The sequence below is a fragment of the Pelophylax lessonae genome, assembly GCF_965119305.1.
Source record: "Pelophylax lessonae genome assembly, chromosome: 1".
NCBI classification, from domain to species: Eukaryota; Metazoa; Chordata; class Amphibia; order Anura; family Ranidae; genus Pelophylax; species Pelophylax lessonae.
In genome coordinates this window covers 655,269,008-655,284,571 of record NC_138768.1, presented here as the reverse complement: position 1 = coordinate 655,284,571, position 15,564 = coordinate 655,269,008, and the positions used below count along the sequence as shown (strand labels likewise).

Here is a 15,564-nt window from a genome sequence, read left to right as displayed (position 1 = left end):
AGAAAAAAATATTACATAGTAGATTCCTTGGAGAGAAATGTCCATTATTTTGAGGGCTAATTCCACAATTAAAAATGAAACCTGCTATGTATACACATTGCAGTAATGTACTAACACCTCCAGTATTATAAGAACCCCAGTTAGTGATTCCGGAGAGGAATTCTAAAAACATACCCATTGCAGGCTCCTCTCTAGTTCTCACATACAGAAAACATTATGTAGTCAGTAGTAAGACGTGGCTCAAGACCAATTCGATTTCAACTTGCTTTGAATGTTTTAATGTAATTCGTGATAAAAGAAACAGAGCGAAGAAGTTTTGCAGCACAGGCTTTTTGAGGTATGCTTGTACCCGTCTAGCAACCCTGTAAAATACTGTGTTTTAATCTGGCTAAGAATAAATAAAACAGATTTAAAGACAAAGTGAGTAATGGAAGACTGAGCAAATGTAATTTTGGCACAACTGCACTGTTTGATTACTCACAATATGTTATCCATTAAACAAGTCAAAATCAAATTTTAAATATTTTTATCCATCTGATCATTGCTGTGCCAGGGGCCATTGCCCCTGTGTGTATGTGTACACAGGGAGAAACCACATTAAAAATAGTATGGACCACATTTTGCTAGAAACTGTGAAGAGTTGATTAAAAGTTATTGAATAATTAACTAGTAGTGACTGGACAGATGTAAACATTGCACATTTTGTCACAGTTAAAGTTTGCCGCTCCAAGTCTTGGAAGTGGTGAAATAAAACCAATGCATTTACTGAATAAAGTCTCTTTAATATATTTGTCAGGTTGCTGTTGGTTTTCACATTGCCATTTTCTATTAACAAAAAGGCCATTGACTCAAGAACACATTGTCAATAGATGATTTTATATTCTGAGATGTACAAATGATAAATGTTAGCCTATTGATTGCTGTGGATAAAAAGGCAAATTATTAGTTGTACAGTAAAGGACACAGAATATTTAGTCTTTAGCCATGGGTTACTGTATAAGGGCACTTCAAGTGATTTGATATTGGCAAAAAAGAAAGGTGCAGGTACGATCCTTATATATCCTATTCAAGCTAGCTTCAGTTTTTGCTGGGCCCCTAGGTTAAGGACCCCTTCTCTTTACTGAGACATTTACCTATGGAGCCTTTTTCTCTGTGATTCTTCCATCATGATTCTTGGCTTCACCATAGACACTGAAACTCATTCTGTATCTTCTAGAGAGCTGACTGTTTGGCTAAGCCTTGCAGGATTGTGCCTTGACCCTGCATGGATAAAGATGCATGGTCGGGTCTGCAATGTTGCTTCAAGCACTGATTCATGCATTGGTGCTCACCTTGGCACATAGTGCATTATGTTGAGTTTGCCACAAAGTTACATAGTTACATAGTAGGTGAGGTTGAATAAAGACAATAGTGTTAAGCAGATCCATGACCATGGTCTTTTCCTAAAGATCCCTTGGGGGTTGACCCACTGTGAAGAGTGAAGCGGGTATGAGGTCTTATTTCTTGCATCCTGCCCTGAAAACATTTGCCTCGGTAAGTGCGGGGCTTGCACTCTTTAAATCTGTCCCAGGGTGCTTGCATTCCTATGCCCAGGCTATCATGTAGCACAGACCACTATACTATATACAGTGTGTTGCAGCCTTAAAGGGAGAACTAGAAATTCCACATAAAATTCCATCACTTCCAAGGGTCTGATTGTTCTTCCACTGCACGGCAAACTGAGTGCTGACCGCATGAACTCATCTACGCTGTATTTAATCCACATGTCAAATGGGTCATGTACTAATTATGACACTTTTGGAAACCGCTTTATTGTGCAAACATTTTATGCCACGAAGCCCCACCAGGAGGCTAGCTCCCCTAAACGTGCTTCATCCCAAAATGCCCAGTAGAGATATGGGCAGTTGAGAGTAGAGTTGTTTAACAACACCATCTAATTACAGCAATTCCATCAAACAATATACATAGAAGTTTTATTTGCTCCATAGTATTTTAAATTGCCAGGATTTTCCAGATCACTGCACAAAAAAATGGAAACTCTTGGAAATCCCAAACATACATATCTTCTTATAAAATCACATTTGTATAATGTCTCCATCTCATCACTTAGAAACCCTTTAAATAATGCTTACAGATGAATACAAAAAAAATATTATATATACCATACTTGTTTTTATCTCCAAGTTACCAAAGACCACCCTCTTATTATATGTTCATGGTTTTAAGAATTAAATGAAGCTCAATTTCGTTTGATTAACTTAAAGTTGTAAAAGTTAGGAGCTGAAGCCACTGACCAGTCAAACTTTCTGCCATTTTTTCCCTTGGCCTGATGCAAATCCTGTTGCATTAGGCGCTACAGCACCTGCATGACCTTGTTCTCGGCTACTGCAATTTACTGATACTTTTTATTTGGGCTCGTTTCTCTCAGTCAGCACCAGCAGTTTTTAGCTCCAACAATCTTTGGTTACCTGCCTGATTTCACCAATCATTAATACCTGGCACAGAAGGCATCGACCTTCTCTCTTCACAGAAATGGAGGCTGTAAATACCCCTCTGAGATCTGGGGACACTTTTTGCATCACATTGCAGAAGTAAGGGGTCAGATGGCCTTGCTAACTCAGCACAGGGCATGGGGGAAGGGGGTGTCATGGTAGGCTATCTCTACAGTATCTCTACAGGGCCTTAGTACCCTCTTATCAGGTAGTTGTCCCCAGTCTGTATTCCTAGCCCTTCAGCCACACAGTCTTCTTCCTACTTTTCTAGGGAGGAATTTTCTGCCAAAACATCTGATCTCATGGGCAGAATTTTGCTCACAAGTGAGCCCCTTCATTCTCCCCTCCAGGGGCGGTCCCGAACTTTGCCAAGGCTGCAGACACACTGCCTAAAGAGGAGATGGATGAGGAAACTTCCCTCCTCCCCTTCTCAGGAATTGTCCCTACAATTGCCCGGCCTGCTTAACTCTTCCTGCCCTTAGAGCTTGTCCAATATGTTGTCTGGCCTCTAAAAAGCTATTTTCACCTGCAAAACTTTTAAGCGTGTTTCCCATCTTTCAGTTGGACTGCTTTTGGACATCCCATGATTAAAGACTAAAGATCTTGTGTCCTGTACTGTATGTACTGTAATAGGATTTTTGACCTCAATGAAACAAAGAAAGCCACTCCGGATGAGTGAGTCTCTAGTTAATCCCCACACACACTAGTCGAGTGCTAGCCCAGCTCTCATGCTGTGTATCATAAACCAAATTATTCTGGACCGCTGCACTTCAAATAATCCTTTTTGTTGAAGCTTCATGTGACAGGTGGTTAACAAATGGAGCAGGAGACAAAGGTAGATGCGTTTTGCGCAAATGTTAGAGCTTGGTAATGACTAAGCGCTAACATTTGCACAAAACGCATCTACCTCTTTGTTCCCTGCTACATCTGTTACCACCATTCACATGAAGCTTCAATAAAAAGGATTTGTGGAAGTGCAGCTGGCCAGAATTATTTGCTTTAGGATTTTTGACCTACTATTAAAAATGTGTTACTTCTAGTACAGGGAAAGGGTCCCTGTTAAAACAAAGGGTAGCTGGGAGTGGCTATATAGGGGGATTTCCTGAAGCTTTCTTTTGTTGCCATTGTCCAATCACCTGAAGGTAGCTACATGTAACCCATGGTTAATGACTAAATATCCTGTGTCCTCTACTGTACGGCTAACAAACACATTTTACTGGTAATTCAAAAACCCAACCTTTTCTTTCCTTCCATTTTTTTTACATTTGTTCTTTTGACTTTCTGAGACCTCTTTTTATCAGTTGCAGTGGATCACTCTGTAAAAAGTTTGACTATCTATTGTGAAGTCCACACCACATGGATAAAAGTTATCCAAACAGGTTTTCAGCACTTATATTTTTTGTGAGAGAATTGGAGCAATCCTTTTAATCGCATGTATGCTCTTATGTGTCCTGGATATAATTGCAGAGGATCTCTTGGCCTCTGATGTTGGAGGGATAACCACACAATCCTACTCAATCCTACTCTATCAGTTGAAAGAGCCCTGGGCAAGCATTCTTTGAAGATAATTTAAATATGTATGGTTTCCGCTCCAGAGATTGATTGGTGCAAATGTTGTTTTACCGACTGAGGATAAGTAAAATATTGTCTGAATTCCATTGTTTTTGTGTCTTTGCAGTGTGCTTTAGTGTGTGAGTGTTCGTCACCTGAAACATTAAATGGAATGGACAATCTGCCTCTTCTAAACACAGGTATGATGTGATTTATGCTTCTCAGTGCTTGTACTTGTTCTATAGTTCATAATGCCCAATTTTAGCCAAACTGTTTTTTTTAGGTTTTTTTTTTTCTTTTTCATTTTCTTTTTAGTGTTGGATAATGCAAGCAATGGTTAGAATGTTTCTTATGCTGTTATTGATGTTTGCATTTCTACTGGGAAGAATGTGAGGGGAACACATAGCACAATAGTACAAAAGAGGTCCCCAGCACACTTTTAAGCTACCCATCACAAAATGTATATTTTATAATTACTAAGCTTAAAGTGGTTGTAAACCTCTGACATGATAAATGAACAAAGCATATCCCACCATAGTCTGTACTAACATGAATCAAAAACACCAAGTCTGGTTCCTCTCTGATTTCTCCTCGCTACGCTATCTGCATGAGTCACTCCTAAAAAAATAAGCCTCCCATGAGATGGTGAGCCCCCACCCCCTCCAGCACACAGAAGATGGCCCATGCCCTCCGCTAGGTTTCACTGAGCCTGTGTAGAGATGGTGGGTCATTTCCTCCAATCCTCTCTCAAATTACTCGCAGCTCTTTGCTCTAGCAGTGTGTGTGACATTAGATCCCCCACCTCCTGCTTTCTTCTACAGACAAAAATCCTTTGATCGGTGTAATGTACTGTAATGGCTGTACTGGACAGATTGCTAGAGATAAAAAGGTACAACTTATGTAGAGTAAAGATAAGACCCCAAGGGTAATGAGGCCAGCTAAAGCGCTTGCTAAGATTATACCAGGGATGGACAATAACTTGTCGATGTCCAAGGTTTGGAAAATGGTAGGCGTTTATATAAAGTGTTAAGTGTTAATGTATAATACCCACTTGTTGGAATACCCATAGGTGCGAGGGATATACACACCAATAAAAAACATTTTTTGGAGTATATACAATCTTTTCATCACAACTTATGTAGAAAGATTTGTTTAATCGTTGTGCATTATTTAATGCTTGTCACTTCATTGGGTATATGAAAGGGTTTACAACCACTTTAACCACTTGCCTACAGTGCACTTTCACCCCCTTCCTGCCCAGACTGATTTTCAGCTTTCAGCGCTCTCACACTTTGAATGACAATTACTCAGTCATGCAACACTGTACCCATAAAAAATTTGTGTCCTTTTTTTCCCACACATAGAGCTTTCTTTTGATGGTATTTAATCACTACTGGGTTTTTTATTTTTTGTGCTATAAATAAAAAAAGACTGAAAATATTGTGAAAAAACACATTTTTCTTTGTTTCTGTCATAAAATTTAGCAAATGAATAATTTTTCTTCACAAATTTTGGCCAAAATTTATACTGCTACTCATCTTTGGTAAAAATAACCCAAATAAGTGTATATTATTTGGTCTTTGTGAAAGTTATAGAGTCCACAAGTTATGGTGCTAATCATTGAAAATTAATCACATTTGATCACACCTGATGTACTGAAGGCCTATCTCATTTCTTGAGACACTAAAAAGTCAGGAAAGTACAAATACCCCCCAAATGACCCCTTTTTGGAAAGTAGACATTCCAAGGTATTTAATAAGGGGCATGGTGAGTTTTTTGAAGTTGTCATTTTTTCCCACAACTCTTTGCAAAATGAAGATTTTTTTTTTTTTTTTTTTTTACAAATTGACGTATTAACAGGTTATTTCTCTCACACAACATTTGTATACTTGCAACTGCACCCCAAAACACATTCTACTACTCCTCCTGAGTATGGCGATACCACATGTGTGAGACTTTTTCACAGCCTGGCCACATACAGAGGCCTAACATCCAAGTAGTACCGTCCGGCATTCTAGGAGCACAAATTACACATATAATTTCCTGACAACCTATCACACTTTTGAAGGCCCTGGAGCACCAGGACAATGGAAACCCCCATAAAATGACCCCATTTTGGAAAGCAAACAGCCCAACGTATAATTTTTGAGGCATAATGAGTCTTTTGAATATGTCATTTTTTTCCACAAGTTTTTGTAAAATGTGGAAAGAAAATGAAAACACATTTTTTTACACAAAGCTGTCCATTTATGCAATATTTCTAACACATAGCATGTACATAGCAAAAATTGCACCCCAAAATACATTCTGCTATTCCTCCTGAGTATGGCGATACCACATGTGTAACACTTTTTCACAGCCTGGCCACATACATAGGCCTAACATCCAAGTAGCACTTTTCACAAAGTTGTCCATTTATCCACTTTAAGACTGGGCCTATTTTTGACACTTGGTGTTTACAAGCTAAAATAATTTTTTTGCTAGAAAACTACTTAGAACCCCCAAACATTATATATTTTTTTTTGGCAGAGACCCTAGAGAATAAAATGGAGATTGTTGTTGCAATATTTTTTATCACACCATATTTGCGCAGCAGTCTTCCAAATGCGATTTTTTTGAAAAAAAATCACTTTTTTGAACTAAAAAATAAGAAAACAGTAAATTTATCCCAATTTTTTTCAATAATGTGAAAGATAATGTTACGCCGAGTAATTAGATACCCACCATGTCATGCTTCAAAATTGCGCATGCTCACAGAATGGCGCCAAACATTGGTACTTAAAAATCCCCATATGCAACATTTTAAAAATTTCTACAGGTTACTAGCTTAGAGTTACAGAGGAGGTCTAGGGCTCAAATTATTGCTCTCGCTCTAACGATCACGGAGATACCCCACATGTATGGTTTGAACACCGTTTACATATGTGGGCGGGACTTGCGTATGCGTTTGCTTCTGCGCGCGAGCTAACGGGGACAGGGCGCTTTAATTTTTTTTTTTCCTATTTATTTTATTTATTATTTTTTTATTTTTACACAGTTTAAAAAAAAAATGTTTTGATCATTTTTATTCCTATTACAAGGAATGTAAACATCCCTTGTAATAGAAATAGGCATGACAGGTCCTCTTTATTGTGAGATCTGGGGTCAAAAAGACCTCACAACTACACTAAAAAAGAAAAAAAAAATTGTTGAAAAAGGTAAAAAAAAAAAAAAAAAAGTGGCCCTTTAAACCGGTTGCTAGGCAACGTCTTTTGACGCAGCTCCGGTCCTCCAAGGCAATAGAGTCGAGTGAGGGCCATCTTGCCCTCACTCGACTTCCTGTCTCTGAGGATCCGGGACCGGATAGTTTTCCCGCTGCCGGCGGGTCCGGTAAGCTGGGAAAACGTCTGGGACGCGGCAGGAGGGGGGGGGGCACCTCTTCCCCTGCACCGTAAGGGTAATTCCGCGGCGAATCCGCCACTGGGACTACCCTTATCTGAAAGCCGACCGCCCGCCGTTTCAAAAAATACCGGGGTTATGGCAGCTATCTGCTGCCATAACCCCAGTATTTAGCTTTTAATTGCCGACGCATATAGTCATTAGGCGGTCAGTAAGTGATTGCATGTATATGGCAAACAGGTGACGATGACTGATGGGGTGACAGGTGACGATGACTGATGGGGTGACAGGTGACGATGACTGATGGGGTGACAGGTGACGATGACTGATGAGGTGACAGGTGACGATGACTGATGAGGTGACAGGTGACGATGATTGATGAGGTGACAAGTGACGATGATTGATGGGGTGACAGATGACAATCACGGACGGGGTGACAAGTGACGATGATTGATGGGGTGACAAGTGACGATCACTGATGGGGTGACAAGTGACGATGATTGATAGGGTGACCGATGACGATGACTGATGGGGTGACAGGTGTCGGTGATTGATGGGGTGACAGGTGACGGGCGATGGTCACTGATGGGTGACAGGTGACGGGCGATGGTGCACGGCGGTACTGATGGCAGTCTCTGGTGACCGGTGAACTTTAGGCTATGTCCACATGTGAGCGTAGCGATTGCGGGCAGAATCACTGCGATTCTGCCCGCGATCCAGAAATCATTGCAAATGGCGGGATGCCTGTGCGTTGCCCGTGATTTGCAATAGCACCCCAAACGCTGTGAGATGTTGCTGCGATTTCCGCCTGCCGAATCGCGGTAACATCACGCAAACAACGCATGACGCCCCAAAGAAGCTCTTGTACATTTTTTGGGCGTCATGCGTTGTTCGCGCGATGTTACCCCGATTCGGCAGGTGGAAATCGCGGCATCGCACAGCGTTTGGGGTGCTATTGCAAATCACGGGCAACGCACAGGTGTCCCGCAATTTGCAATGATTTCCGGATCGCGGGCAGAATCGCGGTGATTCTGCCTGCGATCGCTACGCTCACATGTGAACATAGCCTTATGGGTGTCAATTTCTGGGCACTGATGAGGTGACTGTTGGGTGACAGGTGCAATTGGGGGGGGGCTGAGGACTGTGTGGGGACATTTATTTTTGTGATTTTACTTTTATAGGTACACAGAGCAGTAACTCACTATTTCTAGCTCTGCTCTCCTCACACTGGAAACTGTATGAGGGGAGAAGAGCTAGTAACAGTGAGTTAGTGCTCTTTGTTTACATTTTGTGATCGGCTGTGAATGGATTCACAGCTGATCACTTAGTAAACAGTCACTGTCAGTGACTGTTTACTACTGTCGGAACACAGCGCCACCGACATGACCGCGCTGCGCGCTCCCGATCGCGCATGCGCGGTCATCTCCCGGGCTCCTCTATTGTGATCAGCTGTGTCATTGGAACACAGCCGATCACGTGGGAAACAGCCATGCCCATTGGCTGTTTCCCCCTGCCGGTGACGGGGGGTGTCCCGGGGACACCCCGACACCGGCAGTGCAGGGCGGCGCGCACACGATCGCGCGCCTGCCCTGTTTTCTGGGATCACATCATATGACGTCTTCCCAGGATAATGGTCGCACCGCTCCTCCGTCAATTGACGGCGGGCGGGCGGCAAGTGGTTAAATACATGTCGAAGCTACACTACTGTGCCAAGGCACCTCTGAGAAATGTGGTCTCTAAATACTTGTTCAGACACATGTGGGATGGCAATATCAGGCAGTTAAGCTGTGCTTTTACCCCCCCCCCAAACACAGAGATGGAGTGTTTGAAGGCTATATACTTCACATTCAGCAGTTGGTATAGCTATGGGAGACATTTATAGCAGAGGCATACGAGGCATCTGAAGACTTCCAGTGTGTGTCTGCACCCAATCCAAAAACAAACATGGCAGCGGCTCTAATTTGTTTGAAATGAACAAAAGCGAAAGGTGCACATGGGTACAAAACACAGTACAAAAAGGATAGCACCTGTAGCACAACATGTGACAGAGGTTAACACCCTGTCTCTACATTTAAAAGTGAATTTGTTACTTTTACAATATATCCAGAGCTAAAAAAGTTAGCATTGTGCTTTAAGAGTTAGCCTACCCAAAAGTTTGTTTTTGATATACAGTACACTGGACACCATAAAGGATTTCCAGGTATGGATACTTTATACATAGTTTCTTTGGTCCAGCTTATACAATACTTAGCCGATGCCCCTGGAAGCTGTAAATCACTGAAGTAGACACTGCTACTCCAGTGATCTCCACTTGCTTTCCTGTCCTGCGTTGAGCGAGACAGTGGCATCATGCTCTCTACCTCATCCAATCAAATACCACCTTGCATTCATTTAGAAAATGCAAAGCATTCTCTGAATGGTGTTTGTGCTGAGCGACCGACCTGTGTTTAGAATGCAGTAGGTCAGCTGCACAGCACAGGACCCGGAAGCACGTGGAGATCAGATGAGTAGTGGAGTCTGCTACTATGGTGATTTCTAGCTTTTGAGCTGGACCAATGTAACGCTGTAAAAATATACCTCACCTAGAATTCATCTTTATTGCCCACAGTCCAGTGCAATGCGTGGATTGTGTCGCACCACACTGCACAAAAAAAAAAGTAGTGCATGATGCAACTTTTTTTTACAGCGCATACCACCGCAGCACAGTGGTTTGCATTAGCCCTATAGAGAACAAGGCTTTTGCCTTATTATTGGTTGGGACTGCGCCTGGCAAGGGTGCCCAATGCAGCCCCAGCTCACCTGGTGTGAAAGCTCTCCTAATCTATTTTGTATTATGAGAACGCACCAGGGAGGAGAGAGGTACACCCATAAGTACAGAGAGAAGAACAAAGCCAGGGAGTAAAATAAGCCATTAGGCGCCCAGCAGACCACATCACTGGTATGAAGTATTTTCTTTGGGTAGACGGATCCTTTCAAACCCATACCTGGCTTTAACAGACTGGTTTCCTCTGTTTGTTGTGTTGTTAAACGATGTAACTGTGACACAGTGTAGGCGCTTGTGGAGTACATCCCTCCTACTTTCGCTGCGTTTTGATTCCAGCACATTTCCCACATGAGCTTTGATGTTATGAAATAACTACTGTGACAACAATTTCTGACTGTAGTTTCTATAGTAGCATACTGGGAATTCTGCCAAACTGTCTTTTGATATATTAGAATCTATTTACGGAAGGCTGTGAAACCAGAGAGGTCAAGAAGACTACCATTACGGTAGATTGGAAAATATCTCATTAACAAATATAATATTAGGCGGCTGCTTAATTTATGTAACAGATTACCTTATAAACATATTTACTATTCAAAGACACGCAGCAATCAACCTTTTTTATGGTGCTTAAGGCTGAACTCCAGCTTTACCACAGTTGTACAGGCTTCTCTCCTGCACTGAAATTTCTTACTCTGATTTCACTGCACACTGTGAACTTCTTAAAGTGTGCATTGGAAGCTGCAATAGGCAGATAGAGCCCTTCTCATTTCCTGGCTGAAGGATCTCCTGCATCATCTAGCAACTTCTGCTGAAGCCTGACTGGCTCTGCCCCTCCCCCCTTTTCTTCATTGGATTTGAGATTTAGTTACTTGGTTCCGTCTGCATGCAAACACAAAAAGAAAATTGCGATGCTGAGCACCTTGCACCTGCGCTCAGAACCAGGTTTTCAGGCTGCCTCTATCCCGGAACTCCCACTTGGCATCCACTATGGCTAAGCCTTGCTGCCCTCTACGACCGGGGTGGTCGACAAAACACTGCAAACATAAACAAAAAGAAGGGCGCACCAGCCTAGCGCATTATCCTCAGTGGGCTTTTATTAAAGAAGTATTAAAAATTAGCTACTTACAAACATGCGATATAAACCAGCATATCAATTCCATTGAGCAACATCCATATTTTAAGTCCAATGTCTCGTGAAGACGAAAGGCTGACATGTTTCGAGGCGATGCCTCTTTCTCCTCTACTACTGTAGGCTCTGAGGAAGAGGCATCGCCTCGAAACATGTCAGCCTTTCGTCTTCACGAGACATTGGACTTAAAATATGGATGTTGCTCAATGGAATTGATATGCTGGTTTATATCGCATGTTTGTGAGTAGCTAATTTTTAATACTTCTTTAATAAAAGCCCACTGAGGATAATGCGCTAGGCTGGTGCGCCCTTCTTTTTGTTTATGTTTGCATGTAAACACAGCCTGTCTTTGAATGCCCACTCCTCTAGACTGATGTCGACCCATCTAGGCATTTCAATATTTACATAATTCCCCAGACAGAAAGGTCAATGCTTAAATCAGGACTGAAGACTTTTGAGAGAATGACTAAGGTAGGGTGCTGCCCTACCTACCAGCTTTGATATGCCTGAACTGCTTAGAGATGCACAGAGAAGTGAGGATATCAGTGGGTCTTAACCACTTTCCACCCAGCCAATATGTGTATACAACTCGGCAGGTGTTCTTCAGTTCCGGGAGGATGTCAACCTCCGCAAGGCACTGTAGGTCACCTGCCTCATCCAGCCTGTAGCTCTGGCATCCATGGTGGCATGGAAGAGCTTGCTGCCCCAGTTCCCGGACATTCCCCCCCCCCCCCCCCCCGCAGCCTAGCTAAAAGGGCAGACTACAAGAGGAGGTCATCTCTTTGGAGGCACACTAAGCTAATAACACAAGACTTTAAAGTTGCAGCATGACCTGTAATGGGTCATAGAGTAAGGTGAGCAGGCATTGCACCCAAAGGTGGCTAATGATGGATTTCTGACACTCAACTGTCTCTGCATGGATGATACCATGTTCTTTATCTTTTGCCCTTAAACATTTTTTGAAGTGGACTTGTATAACTATTGGATGTTTTTTTTTTTTTTAAATACATTTTTACTGTATATGTGTATAATAGCACTGAATACTTATTTTCACCAAATACTGTATAGGATTCATACATGTGGTGCGGTGTGTATATACAGTAACCCACAAAAGTGAGTACACCCCTCGCATTTTTGTAAATATTTAATAATATCTTTTAATGTGGCAACACTGAAGAAATGACACTTTGCTACAATGTAAGGTAATGAGTGTACAGCTTGTATAACGGTGTAAATTTGCTGTCACCTTAAAATAACTCAACACACAGCCATTAATGTCTAAACCACTGGCAACAAAAGTAAGTACACCCCTAAGTTAAAATGTACAAATTGGGCCCAAGGTGTTAATATTTTGTGTGGCCACCATTATTTTCCAGTGCTGCCATAACGCTTTTGGGCATGGAGTTCATCAGAGCTTCACAGGTTGCCACTGGAGTCATCTTCCACTCCTCACGGAGCTGGTGGATGTTAGAGACCTAGCGCTTCTTCACCTTCTGTTTGAGAATGCCCAACAGGTACTCAATAGGGTTTATGTCTGGAGACATACTTGGCCAGTTCATCACCTTTACCCTCAGCTTCTTTAGCAAGACAGTGGTCGTCTGGGAGGTGTGTTTTGGGGTCATTATCAATTTGGAATACTGCCCTGCGGCCCAGTCTCCGAAGGGAGGGGATTATGCTCTGATTCAGTATGTCACAGTACATGTTGGCATTCATGGTTCCCTCAATGAACTGTAGCTCCCCAGTGCCGGCAGCACTCATGCAGCCCCAGACCATGACACTCCCACCACCATGCTTGACTCCTCACCTGGTTGCTGTCACACACACTTGACACCATCTGAACCAAATAAGTTTATCTTGGTCTTATCAGACCACAGGACATGGTTCCAGTATTCCATGTCCTTAGTCTGCTTGTCTTCAGCAAACATTTTGCGGGCTTTCTTGTGCATCATCTTTAGAAGAGGATTTATTCTGGGACGACAGCTATGCAGACACATTTGATGCAGTGTGCAGCCTATGGTCTGAGCACTGACAGGCTGACCACCCCCCACCCCTTCAACCTCTGCAGCAATGCTGGCAGCACTCATAAGTCTATTTCCCAAAGACAATCTTTGGATATGACGCTGAGCACGTGCACTCAACTTCTTTGGTCTACCATGGCGAGGCCTGTTCTGAGTGGAACCTGTCCTGTTAAACCGCTGTAAGGGTTTTGGCCACCGTGTTGCATCTCAGATTCAGGGTCTTGGCATATAGCCTAGGCCATCTTTATGTAGAGCAACAATTTTTTTTTTCAGATCCTCAGAGAGTTCTTTGCCATGAGGTGCCATGTTGAACTTCCAGTGACCAGTATGAAAGTGAGAGCAATAACACCAAATTTAACACACCTGCTCCCCATTCACACCTGAGACCTTGTAACGCTAACAAGTCACATGACACCAGGGAGAGAAAATGTCTAATTGGGCCCAATTTGGACATTTTGATTTAGGGGTGCACTCAATTTTGTTGCCAGCCGTTTAGACATTAATGGCTGTATGTTGAGTTATTTTGAGGGAACAGCTAATTTACACTGTTATACAAGCTGTACACTCACTACTTTACATTGTAGGTAAATTTAATTTCTTCAGTGTTGTCACATGACAAAATATAATAAAATATTTACAAAAATGTGAAGGGTGTACCCACTTTTGTGAGACACTGTATATGATAATTTTTCTGAACAGCACACAATTCCTTTTTCTTATATATATTGGCCTGAATGTATGGAGAAAGATTAGTTATTTACTAAATTTTTATAACCGAAACAAAGAAAAACAATTTTTAAAAATTTTCTGTATTTTTTAATTTATATAGCAAAAAATAAAAAACCTGGTGGTGATTACCACCAAAAGAAAGCTCAATCTGTCTAAAAAAAAAATAACAATGATATTTGGGTGCAGTGTTGCATGACTAAGTGTCATTTAATTTGGGACTGTGCTAAAAATGTAAAAATGGCCTGGGCAGGAAGGGGGTTAAAGTGATGGGTATTGAGGTAGTTGAAAAGGGTATGTAATGAAAACAGGCTCCAGTTACAGATTTCTTTGGCATGTTGATAAGAGAGAAGACAAAATATAAGCAGATATACCTTTTATATTTAAACTGTGATGAGCATAATATTTGATGTTTATTGATGCATTTTGTTTACTTAATTGTGATTATATTGTGTTTTAAAATGCATTTCATAGGCCTTTCTGGGGTCTAATGACAAGAAAAACATTTATAAAACGTAATTTGTAGGCAATGTAAAGGCATTTCATATCTATTTAAAGGATTAGTCCATGTAAATCTGATTTTTCAGGAATGGGATTGCTCTCTTGGGTGAATTTGAATTCTTCTGTTTCCTGGGTATTCTCATGGCTAGGCATCCTTGGTGGAGGTGCTGGTGCCACCTCCACCTCTCCTTAACTCTTCCTGAAGCAGAAGAAGATATTTCTTTGCCCCAGCTGCATCACTTTCCTTTCTCTTAGCCCTGTATACCTTCCATTAATAATATAAATGCCAGGATGATGTCATGTCTGCCAGTAGGGTCACTTTGAGCAAAAATGATGATCATGCAGTAACTGCATTGGGAGGCATAGCAAATTAAGTATAATACGTTTTGCTTTGATGTGACATTCACCACTAAATAAATAACTAATAAATGCCTATCTCCCATTTCTGCCATGGGATGATATTCTGTTCACCATGTCAGGCCAAACTGTTCTGTTGTTCTTTAGGGATGACACTCTTAGGAAATACAAACCCTTGATGTTAGCGATCATTACTGAACTGCTGCTCACAGCACAGGGGGTGTATTAGTGTTATTCATTTCTGTCACAAAGATGGACAACCTTTCCCCATTTACCTGTTATTAAAATCTCGGTTGAGTCCCTCACACCGACACAGCGGGCCTCACGCCCCTTTTTGAGCCTCCCTTCCCTCGCCCTTCCTTCTCTCTATCTTTCTCTCTAAAATCCTTCCCTCTTTCCTTTCCCACCCCCCCCCCCCCCCGGGCTGGCGCACTTACCTCCATTGCTCCCCTCTGTGGGTTTCTTCGGAATCGCCCACCCCAAGAAGGCCTACACACATTTGATGGTTGCCCCCTATGCCCGGATACAGTGTGTTCCCCCTTGGGGGTGTCCGGACACGGGGGGGTGCCACCGTTGCCCTTAATTGTGCATTATCCGTTACACACTCCACCACAGTAGAGGTCAAAACGTTTTTTGACTGTATGT

The 15,564-nt window shown here is 42.1% G+C and overlaps 1 protein-coding gene across 4 annotated transcripts in view; it reads left to right on the top strand.

The window, feature by feature from the left end:
* INPP4B (inositol polyphosphate-4-phosphatase type II B) overlaps positions 1-15,564 on the top strand; it is a 944,562-nt gene that overhangs the window by 589,825 nt on the left and 339,173 nt on the right. For all 4 annotated transcript variants that reach the window (XM_082244155.1, XM_082244154.1, XM_082244153.1 and 1 more), the window contains one exon: positions 4,171-4,243. In XM_082244155.1, the coding sequence (XP_082100281.1) occupies positions 4,171-4,243 (73 nt within the window). The remainder of the gene's footprint in view (positions 1-4,170; positions 4,244-15,564) is intronic.